The 25080-nt window shown below is 40.0% G+C and overlaps 2 protein-coding genes across 3 annotated transcripts in view; one reads left to right on the top strand and one right to left on the bottom strand.

Annotated features, from left to right (window-relative positions):
• The window catches only part of UGGT2 (UDP-glucose glycoprotein glucosyltransferase 2), a 190019-nt gene extending 179972 nt beyond the window's left edge, over nt 1-10047 (top strand). For both annotated transcript variants that reach the window (XM_043581775.1, XM_043581784.1), the window contains 2 exons: nt 1458-1584; nt 9474-10047. In XM_043581775.1, coding sequence (XP_043437710.1) covers nt 1458-1584; nt 9474-9496 — 150 coding nt within the window. In that variant the 3' untranslated portion in view covers nt 9497-10047. The remainder of the gene's footprint in view (nt 1-1457; nt 1585-9473) is intronic.
• A 5391-nt stretch (nt 10048-15438) lies between these two features.
• DNAJC3 (DnaJ heat shock protein family (Hsp40) member C3) overlaps nt 15439-25080 on the bottom strand; it is a 92954-nt gene continuing 83312 nt past the window's right edge. Inside the window, exons 10-12 of the mRNA XM_043581798.1 lie at nt 22641-22773; nt 21394-21542; nt 15439-19205 (exon numbers count right to left, since the gene is read on the bottom strand). Coding sequence (XP_043437733.1) covers nt 19048-19205; nt 21394-21542; nt 22641-22773 — 440 coding nt within the window. The 3' untranslated portion in view covers nt 15439-19047. The remainder of the gene's footprint in view (nt 19206-21393; nt 21543-22640; nt 22774-25080) is intronic.

The raw sequence follows: 25080 nt of genomic DNA, 5'->3' as shown, positions 1-25080 counted from the left end.
GCCTGGAACCTGCTTCGGATTCTGTGTCTCCCTCTCTCTCTGCCCCTCCCCTGCTCATGCTCTGTCTCTCCCTCTCTCCCAAAAATAAATAAACATAAAAAAAAAAAAAAAAGACAATAGGCTCATGGCTCGTACATAACCAGTAGCTCTCCCATAAGGAATTAGGGAGAAAGCAAGTTGCGGCAACTACAAGACGTCGCATGAAAGTGAGCTCAAGATGTGTTCTCTATTAATGTCTTGTAAAGAGCAAATGGGATGCTTCTGGAACTTTGTGACATTTGTCCTCCTCCCATAGTCCTTCATGTCTTGGTCGATGGCATCTCCATTCTTCGTGTCGCTCAAGCCCCACACTCTGGGGTCATCTTTGACCTCTCTCCTCACACCTCACATCCAGCACATTAGCATCTTGTCAGCTGTACCGTCACATACATGCAGAATCAGATCCTTTTCCTGTTCACTTTGCCTTTTGACCTCTTAATTTCCCAAGAAACCCCATAATAGGACCAACTGCTCGCTGAGTCGTTTACATCGGTCAGATATCAGTGGAAGCATAGAGATTATCTTATTTCAGCTTCCTCCCTTGTGATGAAGCTAAGATCTTCCCCCCACCCAGCCCCCCCCCCCCACCGCCACACACACACACAGTTAACTGAAATGTATGGGTCTTACTACCAGTAAGCAAAGAGTTGGAACCATGAGGACTGAGGATCTGTACCCATCGTTATTCCACTGTATCTGTCAGGTAGACTAGTTAATATGTTTAGACATGAGATTTATAAACTCCTGTGAATTTCACCCTATCAGTATTTTGACACATGAGTTCCAGTTAACTGATTTTTAATATCGCCACAGTTGCTAATTAGAACAGAAGCATATAAAGGGGAGGGAATGCTTTTGCTAAACAAACTCGAGGAATTTCTAAAGGCTAACAATATTTGTCTGTGGAAAACACAAGTATATAAACCAGATTTTAGTCCAAAGAAAGATAAGAGAATACTTATTAATATAGTCTGCTATGTTCTTTTACAAAATAATCATGTAATTAGATCTTTTGCCAAAACATTTTGGAGAAGTGTTTGACAGACTCCTTGTTAACCATAAGAATGTTTTTAAACAATTTTTGTTTAAATTTCTGATTGAGGTATTTGCATTAAATACTTACTGCTTACATAAACTATCATTTGTCATTTCTCTTGATCCTTTCTCTATTAAACTAAGTACTTTTATTTATTAGTGATTTAAATATTTAGTACTTAGGGCTCTGCTTTTTATAAAATTCATTTTGTATGCTGTAGTGACATAGTAATGTTCTCAAGTATTTCCTTTTTTCCTGGACAATGATCTGTTCATCCTCTATCCCTGCCTCCCTCCCTCCCACCCTTCCTTCCTTAAATGAAGCATAATTAACATACAAGGAAAGTCATTTTTCATTAACCAAATTTTATTTAAACTTTTAGTGCAATAATCCCAAAACAAAAGAACCTAAGCTAAAAGCTGCTGCCAGGATTGTCCCAGAATGGGTGGAGTATGACACTGAGATACGACAACTGTTAGAACACCTAGAAAACAAGAAGAAAAATGCAAGTAAGTCATCATTCTATGGTGGTGTCTGAATCATGTGTTGCCTGAAGTGAAATTAAAATAGATTACAAACTCATTTCTTGGTGAATTTAGTAAATGATCAGGTCAGAATTTCTTTCAGAAAATTTGTGACATTATTAAGAACTTCATTTTATGTGGACTTAAACTCACAAATTTAAAACATGGATAGAGATTCTATTCCCCCATGGATGTAACTTCAGTTCATATCACCACATAAATGGGTGCCAAAGCATTAGCCTCTGACACAAGAGGTAGAAAATAAAAGTAGAAAACATGCTTGTCCTTAGGATTACACCAAATGTCCCAAATATGAAAATCCAAACCCTAAAGTTTAGTGAAAGACTTATATGGAACCTAGAAATATTACCTCCTATCTCCTGAATTAATCCCATGTGGAATATGGATTTCCCATGTGTTCCTGGTTCTAGTAGCCTCCTCAGGGCTGGAGGGTGACTTGGACTAGATTTGCTTCCATTTCTAAGATTAAAATGTGGTTACCTAGGCATTTCATCACTCTACATAAACCTTCAACAAGTAAGTGTTGAATATTCTGTTAAAGGTGCTGTAAACTTCTTGATTGCCTCCTAATTCTCCTTCCTCATTAGTGCCTAGTTCTCTCAATTTTTCTTTACTCTTTTTTAAAAATAGCACTGAGCTCCAGTGTTAGAGACTTTCAAACAGGTTGTATTAATCCTCAACAGTAATTCTTCCCAGTGGTTCAGAATAATATTCTTATTTCCCTCAGCTTTATTTTTTTTAGAAGCTGAAATGTTAAATATAAACATACAAATGTTATACATAAGGGCGCCTGGGTGGCTCAGTTGGTTGAGTGTCTGACTCTTGATTTCAGGTCATGATCTCACAGTTTGTGGGTTGAAGCCCTGCATCAGTCTCAGTGCTGGCAGTGTGGAGCCTGCTTGGGATATTCATTCTCTCTCTCTCTCTCTCTCTCTCTCTCTCTCTCTCTCTCTCTCTCTCTCTCTCCCCCCCCCCCCCACTCTCACTCTCTGCCCTTCCCCCACTCATTCACTTGTGCAAGCACATGCGTGTGCACCCTTGCACTCTTTCTCAAAATAAATAAACTTAAAAAAATATTATATATAAACTTTCTCACATAAGCATGAAATTGTGTTTCATCTTTTTGTATTCTTTAACAAAACCAATGCAGTTATTTTCTGAGAGGTTGAGTATTTAAAACACATCCATGTTTTGTTAATGAATTTATTTTTCTACTGTTTATTTATTTTGAGAGAGAAAGGGCATAGGGGAGGGGCCAAGAGAGAGAGAGAGAGAATCCCAAGCCCAGTGTGGGACCCCAGCTCACACACTGTGAGATCATGACCTGAGCTGAAATCAAGAGTCAGATGCTTAACCAACTGAGCCACCCAGGTGCCCCTGTTTTTAATTAATAACTTAAATAATTTGAAGACACCATTTCAATTCAGAAGAATATTCTGTAAGTGGTGTGATACAACTGTTTTAAAAGGGAGTTGAAGAAGGCAGAAAACAGGGGAGAAAGGGGTGGGGAAAAGAAGACAGAAAGGAAATTTTACACAATTACCTCAAAATTTTTTAATGCACAGAACATACGGATGAAATGTTTCTCTTTCCAAATTGGAAAGAGTTAAAGGATTAATAATAGCCAGAGTTAGTGAAGTTACTGACAAGTGAGCACTCATATGCTCATACATACAGCAGCTGTATAAATTAAGGAAATTTTACAATGTGTATAAAAACTAAAATATGTGTGTCAGGTTTACATTTAAAAAGAGAAGTGAGGGGCATCTGGGTGGCTTAGTCGGTTAAGCATCTGACTCCTGATTTCAGCTCAGGTCATGATCTCACAGTTTGCGAGTTTGAGCCCCACATTGGGCTATGTGCTGGCGGTGTGGAGCCTGCTTGGGATTCTCTCTCTCCCTCTCTCTCTGCCCCTCCTCTACTCATGTGCGCGCACGCACTCTTTCAAATAAATAAATAAAATAAATAAATAATAAATAAATAAATAAGAGAAATATGTATACATGTTATGCCATTGTTTTTAATAATGAAATAGAAATAATTGATCCATTAATAGAAGATTGATTATATAAATGTCAATACATACAAAGAAATATTGTAGTCTTTCAAGAGAATTGAGATAAATGTATTTTGTGGATAACATATTTTAAGTTAAAAATATAGTAATATTTGTAATTGGCCCCATCTTAAATAAAAATGGTTGGGGCGCCTGGGTGGCGCAGTCGGTTGAGCGTCTGACTTCAGCCAGGTCACGATCTCGTGGTCCGTGAATTCGAGCCCCACGTCCGGCTCTGGACTGATGGCTCAGAGCTTGGAGCCTGTTTCCGATTCTGTGTCTCCCTCTCTCTCTGTCCCTCCCCCGTTCATGCTCTGTCTCTCTCTGTCCCAAAAATAAATAAACTTTGAAAAATAAATAAATAAATAAATAAATAAAAATGGCATGTTTGTATACATACCTATGAATGTGTAAAAATAAGTTTTACAAAAGATTTTTGGATTTTTTACTTAATTTTGAATTACAAATGTAAGTCTGTTATAAACATGAAAACAATATGGAAGTACTATATATAGAAAGAATAAAATTGGAAGACCTCTTTTACTCAAACACAAAGAGGCAATCATTTTTAAGGCTATAGTAGGCCTTGTTTTATAACTTTTGCATTTCTCTTATTATAAGCTGTATTAGTTTTCTGGGGGTGCTCTAACACAGTACCACAAAATAGCTGACTCAAACGGAAGAAATTTTTTGTCTCACTGTTCTAGAAGCTTGAAGTCCAAGATCAAAGTGTCTTTAGAGTTGGTTCCTTCCTGAGGGCAATGAGGGAGGATCTGTCCCAGTCCTTCTCTTGACTTGTAGGTAGCCACTTTCTCGCTGCGTCTCTTCACATTGTCTTCTCTCTGTATACGTCTCTGTGCAGATTTCCTCATCCTACAAGGACACTAGTCATGTTGGATTAGGGTCTACCCTGATGATGTCATTTTAACCTTATTACTTCTGTAAAGACTATCTCCAAATAAGGTCACATTCTGAAGTCCTGCAGGTTAGGGTTCCAACATATGAATTTTAGAGAAACACAGTTCAACTTGTAACATGAATGGAGTTGAGAATCTGGTCATATGTTTCAGGGATATTTGTAATTCTGTTTTTCAACTGCTTATTTTTATCCTTTGCTCATTTTTTCTAGAGGATTATTGTCCAATACTGGAAAAAAGTTGATGGTCTTTATTTCAGAGATTTGTGTTGCCACCTTTATCATACACTAAATTCCTGCATTATTTCTGTCTGGCACATTTTTTATCCTGTTCCATTTATCTCTGTCTATACATGTGCCTATTATATACTTTTTTAATTAGAAGATTTATAGCATGTTTTATTACTGAGTAGGGCTCATCTCCCCTCATTACTATTTTGTTGTTGTTTTCCTGGTATTCTTGTGTATTTTTCCATATAAGCTTTAGAATCATCTAGTTCCAGACATTTTTCAGTTTTTCTTTTTTGGTGGGGGGTAGAGAAGAGGATGGAGGGAAGATTACATTAAATTTATTACTTAAGTTAGGGAGTATTGACGTGTTTGTGAAAACTGTTCTTTGCACCTAAGAACATGTTGTATCTTTATGTTCAGTTTCAGTTTTATGTTTGTCAAGAATCATAACATTTTAATCATATAGGTCTTACCCATATCTTTTTTAAGCTTGTCCCTAGGTATTTCATCTTCTTGTTATTATTATAAATGGGATTTTCTCTTACAGTGTTTCTTACTGGTATTTGCTTGTGATAGATTATTGTTTTCAGCTTATGAATCTTTATGATCATACTGAATCCCCCTATTATTTATAGTAAGATTTCAGTTGGTTCTCTTGAATTTTTTCCCCTAGGATTACATACATCTTATCTGCAAACAAAAATGGTTTTTCCTCTAATCATTATACCTCACATTGCTTTTTCTTGTCTAATTGCTTTGGTTGATATATCTAATATGATGTTAAATATTAGCTTCTTTTTCTCACTTTGTTTGGCCAACCTTCTCTGTTTCCCTGTTAAGATAATGGCTTTGGACTAAAAAATTTATGTTGAGGAAATATCCATTGATTCCTGTTCTAATAAGTGTTTTTATCAAGAATGGGTTGCATTTTATCAACCACATCCTCAACAAAAATAGAAGCAACTGCCTGGTTTTTATATTTGATTTATTAATATAATAGACAATATTAATAGATTTACTAATATTGAAATTTCCTGTGTTCCAGAAACAAACTCAGCTTGGTCATGACCTATTATTCTTTATTTTTCCTTTTTTTAAATTAAGATATTATAGCTATAATATTCATTTCAAGCATGTAACATTCATTATTTGTATATATTGTGAAATTATAGATACTTATAAAATTTGTTTTTCTTGTGATAAGAACTTTTAAGGTCTCTTAGCAACTTTCAGTATACCATAGAGTGTTGCTAACTATAATCACCATGCTGTGCATTACATCCCTATTACTTATTTTATAACTAGAAGTTTGTACCTTTTGACCCCTCACCTATTTTATCCATCCCTCAACCTCACTCTGACAACCACTAATCTATTCTCTGTGTGTGTGAGCTCAGTATTGTTTTATTTTAGATTCCTTATATAAGTGAGATCATACAGTATTTGTCTTTCTCTGACTTATTTCATTTAGCATAATGCCCTCAAGGTTCATTCATGTTGTACAAAGGGTAGGATTTCCTTCTTTTTGTGTAATGTTCTGAGGAACTGCCATATGTTTTCCATCGTGGCTGCAGCAGTTTACATTCCCATCAACAGTGCACAAGGGTTCCCTTTTCCTCCACATCCTTGCTAACTCTTGTTATTGTCTTTTTGATAATTGCCATTCTACAGGTACATGATGATAACTATGGTTTTGATTTTCATTTCCCTATGATTAGTGATTTTGACCTATTTATCTTTTTTGGGAAAATGTCTCTTCAGAGCCTCTGTCCATTTTCTTAATTGGATTGTTTAGATTTTTTGCTATTGAGTTGTATGAGTTCTTTATATATTTTGGATATTACCCCCTAATCAGATACATAGTTTCTTTCATCTGCAGAAGCTTTTTAGTTTCATGTAGTCCCCATTTGTTTACTTTTGCTTTTATTATCTTTACTTTTGATGACAAATTCAAAAAATTATTGCCAAAACTGATATCAAGATGCTTACTGCCTATGTTTTCGTCTGGGAGGTTTATAATTTCAGGTCTTACATTTGAGTCTTTAATCCATTTTGAGTGAATCTTTGTGTTTGGTATAAGAATGGGGCAAAGTTTCATTCTTTTGCATGTGGCTGTCCAGATTTCCCAACACTATTTATTGAAGAAATTGTACTTTCCCCATTGCCTATTCTTGGCTTCTTTGTCATAAGTGCCCATCATTCTGTTTCAGTGATCTGTGTATCTGTTTTTATGGCAATGTCAAACTGTTTTGGTTACTGTAGCTTTGTGATATAGTTTTCTTGGTTTTGTTTGTTTGTTTGTTTTGTTTTTTTGGAGAGGGAGAAAGAATCTTCCCACAAAGGGCAGAGAGAAGTGGGGCTCACCCAAAGCAGAGTTCGTGTTCACTGAAGCAGAGTTTGTGCTCACCTGAAATGGGGCTCGAGCTCACCCAAAGCAAGCCTCCAACTTACGAACCATGATATCGTGACCTGTGCCGAAGTTAGATGCTTAATGACTGAGCCACCCAGGCACTCCTGTGATACAGTTTTAAATCAGGGACGCTGATGCCTCCAGCTTCATCATTTCTCTATGTTACTTTGGCTATTTGGTGTCTTTTGTGGTTCTTCATAAGTTTTAAAGTTGCTTGTTTTATTTCTGTGAGAAATGATATTGGAATTTTGATAGGGATTGCATTGAACCTATAGGTTGCTTAGGATAGTATGGACATTTTAACAATATTAATTCTTCCAGTCCGTGAGCATGGAATATCTTTCTGTTTATTTGTGTCTTCATCAATGTCTTAGAGTTTTCAGGGTATAGGTCTTTCACCTCCTTGGTTAAATTTATTCCTAGTATTTTATTCTTTTTGATACAATTGTAAATAGATTATTTTCTTAATTTTTCTTTCTTATAGTTTGGTATCAGTGTATAGAAACCCAACAGATTTCTGTATATTGATTTTATGTCCTGCCACTTTACTGAATTCATTTATAGTTTTAACAGTTTTTTTGGTGGTCTTTAGGGTTTCTTCTATATAATATCATGTTATCTTCAAATACTGACAGTTTATGTCTATTCAGCTTGGATGCATTTTCTTGCCTAATTGCTGTGGCTGGTACTTCTAATAGTATATTGAATAAAAGGGGCAAGGGTAGGCATTCTTGTTCATGATCTGAGAGGAAAAGTTTTCAACTTTTTGCCGTTGAATATAATGTTTGTTTTCTGTGGACTTGTCATATATGGTCTTTATTACATTGAGGTACAGTCCCTCTATACCCACTTAGTTGTGAGTTTTTGTCATAAATGGATGTTGAGTTTTTTCAAATGCTTTTTCTGCATCCATTGAGATGATTTTTATCCTTCATATTGTTGATATTTATCATGTTGATTGATTTGTGGATATTGAGCCATCCTTGCATCTCTGGAATAAATCCCACTTGATCTTGGCGTGTGATCTTTTTAATGTATTGTTGAATTCAGTTTGCTAATATTTTGAGGATTTTTGCATTTTTATTTATCAGGAATAATGGCCTATAATTTTCTTTCCTTATAAAGTACACTTTTCTGGTTTTGGAGTCCAGTTAATGCTGATCTTATAAAATGAGTTCGGGTGTGTCCTTCTCTGTTGTTTGGAAAAGTTAAGAAGGATTGGTATTATTCCTTAAATGTTTGGTAGAATTCACCAGTGAAGCCTTTTGGTCCTGGACTTTTGTTTCTCAGGAGGTTTTGATTACTGATTCAGTCTCAGGTTTGTTAAGGTATTCTATTTCTTCATGAGACAGTATATTCATGGTAAGTTGTATGTTTTTAGGGATTTATTCATGTCTTCTAGATTGTCCCTGGGTTGGTTTTTTTTTGGTTTTTTTTTTTTTGGTGTATAACTGTTCATAGTAGTCTCTTAGGATCCTTTGTATTTCTGTGGTTATATTTTCTATTACCTAGTTTTTTTCTCTGTTCAGGGAAATTTTTTTTACTTTATCTTCTATTGATTATTTTTTGAAGGGGGCAATCACATCTTAATTAATGTCTTCCCTAGGCTCATTATTATTATTCCCTTTACATTTTGTCTCAGGAGAAATTTGGTGAAGAAGAAACATAGTCTACCATCTCAAATTGTGGAATAGGATGCACTTACATTGTACTTTAATTCATTTCTGCCTGAAAATATCCTGAATTCTCAGTGTTTTAAAATCAGTTAGTATGTGACAACTCAGTAATACAAAAGAAACCATTTTGGTCTCTGATAGTCTTCACTGATCCTCACATTTGTATCAGCTAAATCAGTATTTGACTGCTCTCTCTTCCCATCACAGAAGGAGACCATATATGGCTTCTGCTCTTTGTTGTTCCATTACATTAGTGATAGGCTATTTGTGCATAGTAAGTGATAAATACGTATTTTTCAAGGCTTCAAATTGCCAGACAGTGTGCTAGGCTTTAGAGATAACAGAGATAACAAAGATATGGTCCTTGTCCTCATAGACTCATGAAAGCTCCCTTCTAGGTGGTAAAATGTAAGTACTTATGATGCAGTAATGTACAAACAACTAATAATGAAGCAAAAAGGTACTAACCAAAGGATCCTCAGCCAGCACCTATGATTTGGGTGAAATTTGAGCTCATTTGATATTTAAGATTTCAATCACTAAATAAACTTTCCTCCTCTACAGTTTTGACACATGATGAACTCTAGCACTGGCTTATGAAAGACGACGAAAGTATTTCAAGAAATCTGCCACCTGCTGGGGAAGTGTGGAACTACTGCCAAGGCTTTGGGAAATTTCATTAAAGATTAGTGACATATTCTTCAATTTAAATAATATTTAAAAATACATGCAGTTAATGTATTGAATAAGTTTAAGTTATATAAAAAATGGCCATTGAGTATTTAAAACTAGATTATTTCTTTTTCCTTCTTGCTTAAGACCCTGGGTTTTCACCCATTAAAGTGATATTTTGCCAGATAGCCCAGTAGAAGAACATACCTGACTAGCTGGTTCTCAGGGGGATTTATCGAACCATCTGTGTCTGTGTATTCCAGCTCGTTGTGCACCCATATTTGCTTATTCTCAAAGTGCATTTAAAATGAAAGAAAGCTGTTTTGTGTTTTTTTCCTCTAAGAAAAAAGGACTTGTGGTTACCCCTGAATAATAAAAAAATTAAGCCCATTTATAACTTATTTTTAAATGAAAGTTGTGTGGTACTGTAATCATTTATCTTAAACAGTATGATGTTTTCATCCTATGCTGCATTTGTAGTTTCTTAATGTTTCTAATTTTTATTTCACAAAATTATATTCATGGACTTACTGAGCTTTGTATGCCTTCAAAATAAGTATAAAAAAAGAAGTATAAAAGTAGTCACTTCAATGGAAACTAAAAATATGAAGTTTGTTTTCCTGCCGTGTATTAATAATAGATGAATAGGAATAGTAAATGTTCAAAAACTATCCAGCTATTCTAAATCGGATCTCAGTAATGGAAGAGACTTCAGTGTCATCTGAATCCCATCCCCTGAAGAAGCTGATTCAGTGGGGCTGAGCTGAGAATGGGAAATCATGATTGCTTAAGGAGATCACCACACTCCTGATGAGTGTGGTGTGGGAAATGTTTAATAGAGGGGCTTCCCAGCCACCATGGCAGTCCCACCTAGTGGAGCCTCAAGCCCCCTGGACCCTTGCAAGGCAATAGGGAGCTGTCTGCTTCAGGAGGCAGGCTGGTCCATCTGAGCTCTACAGTGAGCCAGAACGGTCCACTGGTGGTTTCTCCTGCTTCTTGAGCTCTACTGAACAAGTCTAGCCCTTCTCTATTCAGCAGCATAGCCCATAGAGTATTTGAAAATAGCCTCCCTGTTCCCAGCTGCTTCATTCATTTCTAATTAGAAGTCACAAGGGCTCTCCCTCTCCTGCTCACCCTGCCTCTGTTACTTGTTCTTGTCTGTGATAAAATGGAGTGTGGCCTGCCCTGATGGAACTAGATTGTTCTAGATGGTTTGATAAAGCTTATAGATAAGAGACTCTATAATCTGCTCGAGTGAGTTAGATGCTCCAACCCAGCTAACCTGAGGTCTGCAGTGGTTTTCGGGACAGAATCCCCAAATGACTGTAAGATGGTACCTACACTTCTTTCACTGTCAGTCTCTGTTTTCGCTTGTCTAAGAATTTTGTGGGGAGAAGGATCGGGTAGGTAAAGGCACTAGTTCCCATGTCTATCACTAACTGCCATCTCCCATATGCTAGATTCTATATTTGATGCAGTATAAGCTGAAATTACAGACTAATACAAAGTCCTGATGCTCCCCTCCTAGTTTGTATCTTGTGATTTGAAGGGCACAGTGTACAAGTCTCATTTCAGGTGAGTCATACCTTGCATTTAAAAATCTCAATTTAAGGGGTGCCTGGCTGGCTCAGTCAGTAGAGCATGAGACTCTTGATCTCCGGGTCATGAGTTCATGCCCCACATTGGGCATGAACCCTACTTAAAAGAGTAATTTTTTTTTTTTTTTTTGAGAGGGCGAGAACTTGAGCAGGGGAGGGGCAGAGGGAAAGGGAGAGAGAGAATCCTAAACAGGCTCCACGTCCAGCACAGAGCCTGATGCAGGGCTCAATCTCATGACCATGAATGAGATCATGACCTGAGCTGAAATCAAGAGTTGAATGCTTAACTGAGTCACCCAGGTGCCCCAAGAATAAATAAATTTTTTTAATTAAAAAATATAAAAATCCAGATTTCTAAACAGATACTTCTTTACGGGGCGATTCTTTGATAAAATGGCTCATCTTTACGCTGAGTGCTTATAGACTGCTGTGTCATACAAAAATCTACCCCCCCCCCCCCCCCGCCGGGACACAGTGTGGGAACTGACCTTCAGGTCTGACTTGAGCATGTGGGCAGCTCTTCCAGAGAAAGCCACCAGCTCCATTGAGCTGGAAATGCTGAAATGTAGCCCAGGCCAGGGGCTTTAGTGTACATTCTGGATCCTGAATTCAGGTGCAGGCCCTGTATCAAACTAACAAAAATCAAATCCTAGAAGAAAAGGATCTATCTGTGAAGTTATAATCCACTTCTCTTTCCCCTCCTTTAAGAAAACTGTCTGAATGGTTTATCCAAGAATTGGCAGATTTTGAGCTTATCCTGTAAAAACCTGTACGTTTTAGGCATACAGTAAACCCAGAATATGAGACTGAGACTGAAGGCAACTCGGTGTTCGCACCACTAAGAAGCTCCAATGCAAAAGGTTAGATTTTGGAAGTGCCCATCCTTTGGCTCCGGTTGTCAAGTTCAGAGGACAACGGAGCTTCTAGAGAGAATAGAATACTTCCAGAAAGCACCATATGCCATCTCAGCCTTGGAGCTAACAAATAAAATCAGGCTTTTCTTTAATAGGAAACATGTAGTTTGACACAAGGTGGAGGGCGTGGTGGGGGGGGGGGGTGCTTAAGGAAATGGTTGTTCCTATGTACTACGTACCAGGTCCTGACTCAGGCACCGAGCAGGACAGTTTTAAAGGCAGAAGGTAGGTAGATGTCAAGTCCAAATATCCTTCAGTGACTAAAGCATGGCTGAGACATTCTTTGAGCTATAGCAGCAAAGAAGTTAGTGACATTTAACTTCCCACTAGAACAAATAAGACTTCACGGAAGGACTCTACAGGTCTCGGATCCCTGGCTCCAGAGGAAAGGTGCTGATGAGGCTCAGTACCATGAAGTCTAAGGTACTGTCCAGCCCCCTCTTGCCTGCTTCTCTGACTTGGTAGACTTAAGGCGGTCCACTCATTTTCAAAAAACCAGTTGATTTGTTAAAATCTTACCTTTGGTGGCAAAGTGAGAGGAGTGGCAGGGAGGTCCAGGGCTCTGATGGCCAGAGTTCAACTTACAGGCAACTCTGTGGCCCAGGGGTGCATGGTCTGCCGTAGGGATCCCTGGGGGCCCGTGCTGCTGCTCTGGAGCCCGGAGGGACCATGGAAATGGGACAGCTGCTCCCTTTTTATGGTGTATTATAAAGCTCAGATTATCAAATACAAACTTCTATTTTCTGAGAAATTCCAGAGGGGAACCTCTTGACTTAAAAGTTACTGTAAACAACCTTGTTTAAAAATTTCAGGTTTGGGAAGGTATCTTGTTCCCTACAGTTCTTAATTACTTGAACTTTAAAAGTTGTCTTTGATCACATGGACATGCCCAACTATATCAGGCTTGTTTCCTACCAGATATGATTTCACTTTAAGGTTTTTCCACAATGAAGCACCACCTCCCACCTGTCAGATGGCTAAAATCAACAACACAAGAAACAACAGATGTTGGCAAGGATGTGGACAAAGGGGAACCCTCTTGCACTGTTGGTGTGAATGAAGACTGGTGCAGCCGCTCCGAAAAACAGTGTAGAGGTTCCTCAAAAAGTTAAAAATAGAGCTACCCTACGACCCAGCCATTGCACTACTAGGTATTTACCCAAAGGACCCAAAACCACAGATTCGAAGGGGCATGTGCACCCTGATGTTTATAGCAGCACTACTGACAATAGCCCAAGTATGGAGAGAGCCCAAGTGTCCACTGACTGATGAATGGATAAAGACACACACACAATAGAATATTAGCCCTCAAAAAAGAATGAAATCTTGCCATTTGTAACAACATGGATAGAGCTAGAGTGTATTATGCTAATAAGCAAAGTAAGTCAGAGAAAGACCAGTATTTCACTCCTATGTCAAATTTAAGAAAAAACAGATGAACATATGGGAAGTGGGGGAGAGAGGAAAACCACAAGAGACCCTTAAGGATAGCGAACAAACTGAGGGTTGCCAGAGGGAGGTGGGTGGGGGGTGGGCTAGATGGTAATGGGTACTAAGGAGGGCACTTGTGATGAACACCGGGTGTTGAAGGTAAGTGATCACCAAATTCTCCTGAAACTAACACTGCACTGTATGTTAACCACCTAGAATTTAAATAAAATTTTGAAAAGAAAACCACCCATGTTTTCACATCTCCCTGAATTAAAGGTTTTTGATAAGAATTAAGGGAATACAAATTAAATTTTAAAAGACTCGTTCAAAACCAAAACGTTTGAATGACAAAGATCAACTTCATGTTTAATTTAAAATTGGGGAGAAAGTAGAGAAGGAAGAAGAACGGTAGTGGCCTTGCTGAGAGGAATTTTGAAGTAAACATGACTAATCATATAGAGGAGAATCTAGAGCAGCACCAACTCCTTCTCATACAAAAGTCACTGAACCTGCCTCTGCTTCTACCAGAAAATGTGTCCAAGAGGCTTCATCTGAGGAAGGCCAAAATATAAAGTTTCCATAACCTGAACCAATCCAACAGCTATTTAAGTACCTACTATGTGTCCTTTTGAAGTTATCAGACCAGAACAAATGGCATTCAATAAATCTCCAAATGAAGATGTTATGAAGGGGAAGTGTCAGGAAGGAAGGGACATGGGGGACGAAACTCGAGGTGGGAGCCAGCTGCTAGCCGGGAGGGGGAGGGGGTGACAGGGTCATGCAGGAGAGTTTGCAGACCACAGGAAGAGCTTTTGTGCTGTGGTCCTAAAATGCAGTGACGGGCTTTGCCATCCATGAACACTTCTCCAGGATTGCTCAGTATCTTTCTGCCTGCACGGCTTCCTGACAGTCCTATTTATTTTTTTTATTTTTATTTTTCTGACAGTCCTATTTAATCTAAGTGTTCTGCAGCACTTGGTCTAGCAGGTAACAGCTCACGGATACCAGGACAAGTAGGATTCTCTGGGATTTGGTGCCATTTTTCTCCACTGCACAGCAGCCGTAATAAACTTCCCCAGGTGTAAAGACCACATCTTACAAGGCCTTCCTTGCATGTTAGCATAACCAGAGTGGATCCAGGTGGAAGAGATGCTATTTTGTTTGCACAAAAATTGTACAATTTCCACTCATGAGGTCTTAGTAACTTGTAATAAAATGCATTAAATTCTCGCAAGAAGCCAAACACTGCAACAGGTGATAGAATTAATATAATCCTAAGAAAATACAGTGAAATGTTACTTGTTAGAAGAGTTATCCTTTGCTATCTTTGAAGCATCTTTCACACCGAGAAAAACCCTGAGGATCTGGGAAGAGAAAATGGATCTTCCCTTCCTCTTCTTGTTTTCCTGCCAGCTGTCACATCTGTTGATATTTTCATGATCTTCAGACTAAGGCTGATGGCTCATAGATTGCGAAGACAGCAGGATTATTAGCAAGAATTTGGAAACTGCGCTTTTTGGGAAAGTCCTAAGTATTCTAGTCTTTGAGGATATGCAGGAGACTTGAGAAGAAAGCTATGTGGGTCTGTAGTTGGAAATCTGAGACCGCACTGCAAACCCCGTTTTACGACTTTAACAGAAATGTGCAAATTAAGTATAAAAGTCTTCCAACCAAGCCAATTTAAGTATTAGATTTTAACAGTATTGAACCTGAAGAACTGTCCACTTGAAGGCCTAGCTGTTCTAGGACTTTTGGGGTAAGAAGTTTTAGCTATTTCTGTTTTGTGCTGACTTTCCTTCACCTGAACATGAAGGAGGAGCCCTTTGGTCACCCCGGTCACAGACTACATGTCAGGCGAAGTTGGAAGAGAGACTTCTCCAAAAGACTAAAAATGAAGCGAAAGCAAGAAAATAATGATTTGACCATAAATATTTTTATTAAATGTGAAAATACATGGGCATAAAAATAGTGCCCATATTTGCAGACATATCTGAGACCCATTTCAATTAATTTTCAGTTTCTTTACTAAAACACTAACTTGGGATGGATTAAGTTACTTAGTCTTGTCTCACTCAAAACCAGCTATAGCCTTATAGTAGGAGTAATATTTTAACTTCTCAAACATCTCCAGGATCCACCTCCTCCACACTCTTTCCTTCCCCTGCAGGCAGGAGGGGCCGACCACAGACGAGTGCAACAAAACCTGTTACTTATACACAAGGCCACGCAGTGGCTAATCTGACTCTCAAATCATTCAGCAAATGAGATCATCCATTAAAAAAAGAAAAAGTATCCCCACCTATTAACATCATTTGCAATTACAGCATAGACTCTGCTAACAAAAGGAATGATCTGATTTAGAGTAAGGATGTTATTTGTGGACAAGTGAGCATTTGCCTTCCTCCTTCCTTTACAAATACGGAAAAATCACTACGTTCGAGGCTGCGTGAACTTCTCTAGGTGCCACCGCTGACGTGTACTCTGAAAATGTCTGTAAGGCCCGTCACTGTGACCTCTGGGCTTTAAGGCAGGCGGCTCAAACACAACCTGACCGAGGAACCACTTTTAATGGAAGTCTCTTATGCATTTTTTTCATGGTAAATGTCACAACTGCTGACCAATTTCATGCCTTTAAAGGTGTAATCTTTCATTTTCCACCATGAATAGGAAATGCTGCCAATTTCAAATTGTGATTCTATGAACTTTTTCCCTACTTGGTTATCAGCATTTTTCTCTTAAAAAAAAAAAAAAAGGTAGTTTTTACATTCCATTATCAGAGTCCCCAAAAGTTCTGCTTTCATACTGATATTTAAGATACATTTTTAACACTGACTGAAGACGTTTTAAAGTTAGCATGACGTTCATCCAATTCACAGTAAACTATTGAGGTCCTCCATTTTTCGTTTATCCGTGGAAAGAAAGCACAAACTTTCAAAACTGGGCACTAAATTAGTTTATTCTCTTTTAGGACCTTTCTCGCGTTTCTAGGTTGCTGTGCTTGTTCCTGGCTGCTGTGGAAGGCAAAGTGTCCACAGTGTACAGATAAGTGAGACTTCGCTTCCGGAGCTTACTGAGGAGGGAGGGAGGACCTTAATACAGCTAAGGCTTGGCACCTCTCTGGTTTTACTTTTCCAGAAAGAGCCATCATGGTGACCGGGCACCTGCGGGCCCCAGAGACAAGAGCCTAGAGAGTGGCACATGAAGGAGCCCCAAAACAAGTGCCTTTTCAGTCCGTGCGATGACCTCACCCATCGGGCCAGCAGGAGGAGCGACTTTCCCTCGATGGCCCGGAGGACTGTCTGCCCTGACAGGCGGTGGCCTCTGACACCCAGCAGGGCTGGACTTGCGGGTCATTATTTTGTCACTGAGCCCTCTCTGTGGCACTGGCACATGGCACCATAGCTTCTCTCCTCTGTTCACTGAAGACGAGCAAGTAACTGCACATTTCAGCTACGCCGACTAGACTGAATCCACGGGAAAGGTTTAGGCGCAGGAACGACGGTTACTGCAAGTAGAGAAAACGCGAGCCACCATCCGGGCAGCTTGGACGGTCCGTGGGGTAATGGCGCCGGGGATGCATCTCCAGCAGCCCAGCCCTCCACCGTCCTGACTCCCTCGGGCTCCTTCTAGACCTCTTCTCTGAATGGAAAGGCAAGTGATTGGATATTTCCTTGTTCTGACTCTGCATGAAAATTCTTACTTCAAAAGTAGGTAGAGGCCATTGCTAGATTGCAAAACGGTCAGTGACGACAGACACCAAAGAACCAGACTGGAAAAAATATATTGCTGACACAGTGGAGTAATGAGATTACTAAGATTAAAGAATAAGCAAAATTGAATTTCCCTTAGAAATCATCTTCACACTGGCTTGCATTTTAAGATACTAAAAAGAAAGGAAAGCTGCAAACTGTTCCCTAATTTTCCAAATGCACTGTTAAGTTTATTGGTAAGAAACAGACTTCTAAGTAGATGTAAAAAAGCACATATATGTTTTGCTTAACTCAACTATGTGATTTTTGTCTCTCAAAGAAATTTTGTTCACGTACGTTGCAGGGTGACCATGGAAGGAAACGCTCTGTGCTTGGCTGCTGTGGTCAGGACGCTTCCCACCACTGAAATTAAAATGCCTGACTTCATAAAAACAATATATTAGAGACCCATACTCATCAAAATGCTCTGAGGCAAAAAACAAAAACCTTTCCAGAATGAAGGTAATCATTCTTATCTAAAGTAATTCTCTTAGATTTTAAATGCAGCATCAATAGTTCCATAAATATTTAATGCTCTTGATTAAAATAATACTTTTTAGGGAAAAAATTATCCAGTACACAAAGACTGAATACCTTAATTTCTTAAAAGGTAAGAAGACAGAATCCCAAGAAGAGATGCCATCTTGATGATGGAAATACAGCCAGAGCTGACTAGATTTGTAAATGTGTATTTTTCCTGGCAGGAGAACAGCAGACGCATGGAGGTCCGGGCAAGGGGCGGGTCTACAGTTTAACTCCTGCCTCAACAGTCCCATGTGGGAGTGACTGCAACCCCAGAGGGCTGGCCAGGCAGTCAGAGAAGCTGCCCCACCACCCTGATTACAAGTAGGGCACACGGCATTCTCTCTGTCAACTGAGCAACTTGACAGTTCCAAGCCAATCCTGTTACAGGAAATTCTGTTTAACTCACAACTTCAGCTATTAAAGTATTTCATTCCACACCTCAGTTCTATTTTAGGTAACACCACTGCTGTATTACCCATTCTCCTTTAGTTAATTTGTTTCATATTAAACAAAAGGGCCCATAGATTTTTATAATCAATTCTGTTTCAGTGGTCTTCAGTGTTCTCTTGCAGGTACTGGACATAAAATGCACGCTTAATACCCATCCAAAGTCTGTACCTGGCGATGTCAGCTACCACTGGGCAGCAGGCTTTCTAAAAGGCGGGTTCCGTCCCTCCCTCAGTGCCAGCCGTGCTCACGCCAGCAGAGGTGCAAGTGCGCTTGCATTCACGAGGCTCTGTAATTTCACAGGTATCTGCAAGCAAAGGGACTGACCAAAATCTAAGCCAAGGTGTCCCTAGGACCGCACAGCTCAAAATGTTAATATCCTAAGAATACTAAAACTTAACCTGCTCTCCCAAAAACTACAGCTCCCCGTCCTCGTGCAGGCACTGATGGGCTATGCGAGGCTGTGAAGAAGAATGTCTACCGCTCTGGTGAGAAAACTATGTGAGCGCTTGCACAGGCACACCTCCCTCAGACCCTCTTCCAGAGGCTCAAACATTTACATGAGCTGCTCTGTCAGAAATAGAACGAGTCTTCGCCTCTCTGCCTTCTCAGACCCATCAACCTCCAGTCTAAAATGGGTAAGAACGGATTTTTCCTATTAAAACAACTCTTTGGTCATGGACAAACTAAGAGATTTGAATTTTTTCTTTTTTTTTTTTTTTGCCATTAGGATCCCGGGACAAGGTTTCTTTCTTTTTAATCTTTAAAAAAATTAAGGAAGAAGAGCAGAAAAACAGCTGGTTTAATTGAAGTGGAATTTAAATCTAAAAGGTCCGCCTGAGCTGAAGGGGTTAAACCCCTGCCATGAGTTCCAGCTTCTGTGGAAAGGGTTGCCTCCACCTCCTTGTTGGCTCTCTGCGTCCAGGGGATCTTCTCCATCATCAAATTTCTTCCTCATTTCTACAAGAAAGAAACCAGAAAATGAAGACCCAGGTATTAACTAAGGCCTGGGGAGGGGGAAGGGAGCATCACAGGATTTCTGGCTTCTCTCTTATCAAATCAGTCATGCCTGACACACAGATCCCGGCTCCCCCATTCCTGCCCAGCTCACAGGTTTGGTCTCAGGAGAAACAGCCTAGAGAAGAAATACCGGTCACAGAAAAAGGGTTGAGGTTCAGGGCTGGAAATGGGTATTCCTTGAAATTCAGGCCCCCTGAATGTTCTCTCCTCACAAGAAGCTACCCAAGGAAATTCTCTGGAAAAAAATAATTGCAAAGAAAGAGACCTCCAAAAATCACACTCCTATGAACAAAGGGCCACGTCACCGTCCTCACCCCAGTAACACAGTCTCAACAGCTTTCCACGCCTCACTCTTGGTTCTGTTTGGACTTAAGGTTCCCTGCTGTGCAGCACAGGAGGCTGCCCTCACTGCTGTACCTCTCAGTCCCGAGGAGGGTCTCTGACGAGACAGAGGCCAATGCAGGCAAACGGGAGAAAGGAATCCTGCAGGTGGCAGGAGAGCAAGTGACTACACTCAGACTAGAAAAAAACTATTCATCCCTAAAATAAGAACAGGGGCGGGGCGCCTGGGTGGCGCAGTCCGTTAAGCGTCCGACTTCAGCCAGGTCACGATCTCGCGGTCCGTGAGTTCGAGCCCCGCGTCGGGCTCTGGGCTGACGGTTCGGAGCCTGGAGCCTGTTTCCGATTCTGTGTCTCCCTCTCTCTCTGCCCCTCCCCCGTTCATGCTCTCTCTGTCCCAAAAATAAATAAACGGTGAAAAAAAAAAAATTAAAAAAAAAAAAAATAAGAACAGGGGCTAAGAAAAAGGAACAGAACCAAAAGAACTCCTAAGCATCAAGAAAAGAACTGCATTTGTAGGTACTTTGTGACTATCGGCCCCAACTCCATTGGTTGGCTCCCTGCCATCCTTAGTGCTCAGCTGCAGGGTTGTCTCCCCATATGCCCACCACCCCCCCCCCACCTCCCACCGAAGATTCCCAGCTCCCAGTCCATTGTGGCCCCCCCACCTGTCCACTGTGCCAGCTGAAGACAGACCATTTGAGAATGTTGCTGGCACTCGTTTGCTGAGTGAAAAGATAGACTATCCTGCTGTGCTCATTAACTCCATTTCCACCTCCCTTACAGGATTATAAATGCAAATAGAGGGCCATAGAGCTTTGATTCCATAGCAGGAACAGATGTTCAAAAAAGATTTGCCAAGGAGGGCACCTGGTTGGCTTAGTCGGTTAAGTGTCCAACTTCAGCCCAGGTCATGTAGGTTCGAGCCCCATGTCAGATTCTGTGCTGACAGTGTGGGGCCTGCTTGGATTCTCTCTCTCTCTCTCCCTCTCTCTCTTTTCAAAATAAATACACTTTAAAAATTAAAAAAAAAAAAAATTGCCAAATGGGCATAAATCTTGAGTCCCTTCTATTTTTGATGAATTTGTCTAGCTCAAGTCATAGCTTCTACTCCTACTGACATGGAAAGGCACAAAAAAGCAATAGGTATTAGCTTAACATTAAATTCCCTCTGGAAATGTCTAAGCATTGTTCAGTATTACCTAATTTCTTCATTTTCTCTCTCGTTTTCCAGGCCATTTTAGCATATGATAAAAACATTCCAGCAACCAGTAAATCTAATGAACATTTGATTCAGGACAAGGTTCCTGGGCTAGGTATACACCTCCCACCCTCACTGCCCACCCCCCTCCCCCCCCCAAGGCATTCTGGTTTCCTAATCGAGCTCCTAGAAGTTTGGTATAAAGAATTCATCAGTGATCCGGGAAGGTGGAAGGAACCTAAGACATCCCCCTCACTGGTGTAAAATCTGAGGCTCAAAAAGCTCTAAGAACTTTGGCAGTAGAGCGAAGAGTCAAATCAGGCCTTCTGATTCCAAGCTTGTTGGTCTTTCCACTGAGCCAGACAGAAGGGCCCTGAGTCTGACGGGGGCAGGCATGACATCTGGACTTCTGAAACTGCAAGGCGGGGGACCCAGTGGTCCCCAGCTCCTACGGGGTGGCCCTGAGCAGCCCGCCTGTCCCCCCTGTGTGACCCTGTCTCCAAGTCAGCAAAGGAACGGAGCTAGAAGTCTGCGCATCGCAGACTCAGCCATTTCAGAAGAACAGAAAATGCTAAGGACAAACAATACCTGGGTCAGAGAGGACCTCTTTAGCAGCCGCTATGTCAATGAACTTTTTCTCAGCTTTTTTCTTTTCTTCTTCATTCTGGAAGTTATCTGGGTGCCACTGCAATGCTAATTTTCGGTATGCTTTAATGATTTCTTGCTTTTTGGCGTTTCTGAGAAGTATGAAAATAAATAATCATTAGTTAAGCAGTGCCCAACACACAGCCACAAAAAACTAAAAGACAGTTATGATCCCGCCGGCAAGTTAGCAACCTGGTTCTTCTAATCGTGCCCATGGTGTCACAGGCTGAACATTAAATATCCAGACTGGATGATCATTAAAGCTGGTCAGGCTTCCTCAGATACTTGTTCCCTAAGATCAGAATCTCACTGGGGAGAAATTACTTTTGATCTTTGCAATGTTCCCTTTAAAAAAAAAATCACACAGATGTGTTTTTAAACTTTCTGAATTTCCAGCCTACCATGATACAAATCTTGGCATTAAAAGAGATACTCTGAGTCTGAAACCCACTTTCTATTTTGCATCTGGTTAGCTTACTTAACAAAGGTTCAACTTTTGATAAAAGATTGATGGTTCCTTCTTCAGGGAAAGTGGGTCTGACATTACCCAGCTTTTGTAGATCTCAGGGCGTGTAAGTTATTTCTCAAAGTGCCACTTTATTTTTAGGCCTAGAGTTTTCTTTCCCCCTCTCTCCCTCCTGTCCTCACAAAAGAAAGCTCACTCCTACCTCCTTACCCTTCCTAAATGATCTAGGGCAGGATCTATTCATGCTACAGTGTCATACCTTTGTTACCAACTACTAATTCCCTATCACTGCAGTACTAGTTGCTATCAAAGAAATCTGCCTGTAACAAAATAGCTTCACTATGTTAAAGATGGTTAGGTTTAATCCATGACTGAAATTACATAAAGAAACCAATGAATCCGGGGCGCCTGGGTGGCGCAGTCGGTTGAGCGTCCGACTTCAGCCAGGTCACGATCTCGCGGTCCGTGAGTTCGAGCCCCGCGTCAGGCTCTGGGCTGATGGCTCCGAGCCTGGAGCCTGTTTCTGATTCTGTGTCTCCCTCTCTCTCTGCCCCTCCCACATTCATGCTCTGTCTCTCTTTGTCCCAAAAATAAATAAACGTTGAAAAAAAAAAATTTTTTTATAAAAAAAAAAAAAACAAAACCAATGAATCAGAGAAAAAAGGAGGAGCAATGATAAGCTTTAAAACAGTTGATTTATGTAAACTTTAAATTAATAACTCACCTTTTTACTCCCAAAATTTTATAATAATCTCGTTTCTGTGACTGTTTCAGTAGCCTCTGTGCCTTCTCTAGACCTTCCCGAATCTGCTGATCATTTTCATTGTGTTCCTGAGCAGTTTCATAATCCTGAATAGCTGTCAAATTATGTTTAAGATAATGCTGTTAAAGGTAATGCAATTTGTAACCTCTACTTATCTGGTAAGATTGATACTAAAGTCACTATCCCGACCCTTTACTCTCGTGCAATTACTGCTTAAGAGCCTAAGAAGTTATAGTAATGATTTTGTTAGCAAACTTATGAAAGGCATAGCATAATTAAGGCTGAATTTAGGTAGCTTTTTACTCCCACTCAATCACTGCTATTTGTTTACTTGCCCACCCTCCCACATTACCTTCACCACATCTTTGAGGTATTTTAATGCCCATACTTTATACAAAGCAGTCTTAACCATCACTAAGATTGAAGTGATTGTTACAAAGGAAAATAAGACCATGGCAAAGAAAATCTGCACAGTCAGCAATGGGTCCACAGTTCAGAAGAATCAGAGGCTTATAAAGGGAGCCCAAGAGGAACCATCAGCAACCGGAATGTCTGTGTCACCCAGGAGTTTCAACAGGAGCTGTTACAAACCTGATGTTTTTTAAAGTATGAATCAAAGCAAAACAACACACACTGACTGTCCCAGTATGGGAAGTCTGATAACAAACCACATTATGTCTTTTATCTCATTTTCAAATACTTTAATATCTAGAACACAAGGCATCTGGATATCTAAGTCACCCAGAAAAGAGCCAACATAGCCAGCTTGAAACTGTTATCCTTAGAAGGGCCTGCTGGTAAGGCTGGTCCTGGCTGACCTCTCGAAAGACGGGCTCCAGGAGTGTTCCCACCACTCCCTGGTAAGAATGGCTCACCGTGCCTAAATGTCTGTACAAACAATGTGGTTTATGCTAAACATCTTCTTTCCTTCTGGGAGTCTGGAATTTGGGTAGGGGGTGGGCAGAAGGTGCCTACCTGACCAGCCTCAAATAAACACCCTGGGTGGTGGCTCTACCAAACTTCCCCAGTAGGCAACACTTCACACGTCTTGAGGAATTAGCTTGTCCTACAATTTCACAGAGAAAGACTCTTGGAATCCTCTACCTGGTTTCCTCTGGAATTTGCACCATATGCCTTTTCTCTTTGCTGATACTACTTTGTATCCTTTCACTAGGTTAAATCTTAGCCTGAGTACAACTGTATGCTGAGTCTCATGTGTCCTCCTACCCAATCATCAAATCTAGGAGCGGTCTTGAGAAGCTCCAATACAAGTCTTCCTTATTGTTCTCCCTGGACAGACATCTCAAATAATGGACTGCTGAATGCAAATTCTAGTTTTTATGGAAGTGCAATGCGCTGTGGGAAAAGACCTCTCTCTTGATGACATGCCTGAGCATTGGTCTTGGCAACAGCTGATCCTGGAAGGGAGTAGGAAGGCCGATCATCCTTCCTTCTGACATAGTGCTGGAAGGCCAAGAGCAGCCTAATGCCCTGTCACAACAATGCCTATGTCATTCACCTCACTTCGACTCATCCTGCAGGCATTTCATCATCTCATATCATCACAGGAACAAGGGTGAGTACAGGACAATGAGGTATTTCTAGAGACCACATTTACATAACTTTTATGACAGTATTTTGTTATAATTATTCCGTTTTATTATTCATTAATACTGTTGTATTGTTATTGTTTATTATCACTGTGCCTAATTAATAAGTGAAACTTGATCATGGATATGTATGTATAGGAAAAAACAGTATATATAGGGTTCAGTACTATCTGCAGTTTTGGGCATACACTGGGGGACTTGGAAGGTATCCCCTGCATAAGGGACAGTTACTGTCATAAGCCTGCACTCCATAGAAAATGCACCCATGCTACCTTTGGCCCGTCGGGGGTATGTTTAAATTTTTACCCTAATTCCTACCTCAGTGCATTAGTATTGCGTATTAATATGAAACATTATTACAGTCACCCAATCCACAATGACAACATAAAATACCTTTCCAATTTAGTACACAAAACCATCATAAATAGTAGTGAGGGTTAACTTTACAATTAATACCCATAGCACTTGATGCCACAATCTAGTAAGGAAATGTACTTTGAAGGAATTTAATACAAAATGTTTCAATATATGCCATTTTGCTATTAATGCAAACTCTACATTTTAAACATGTTTTAATTCTTAAATGTTCAGACTGTCTCCTTCGAAGCAGTCTTCTATCTTTTATTAAAACTTAAGGTAGGCACATTTTTCCCCATACAGAAAAAAAATAAAATTATATAGGTTGTTTCCTACATTCACATGATTACAGGTAGGTAATTTAATTAGAAACTTACTATAGTTGATGTTACAACTTCCCATGGACATTTACTCCGATTCCACACTCTAAGGAG

Source organism: Prionailurus bengalensis, chromosome A1, assembly GCF_016509475.1.
Source record: "Prionailurus bengalensis isolate Pbe53 chromosome A1, Fcat_Pben_1.1_paternal_pri, whole genome shotgun sequence".
Taxonomy (NCBI): domain Eukaryota; kingdom Metazoa; phylum Chordata; class Mammalia; order Carnivora; family Felidae; genus Prionailurus; species Prionailurus bengalensis.
The sequence above is the reverse complement of the archived record's forward strand: the minus strand, read 5'-3'. Positions and strand labels throughout refer to the sequence as shown.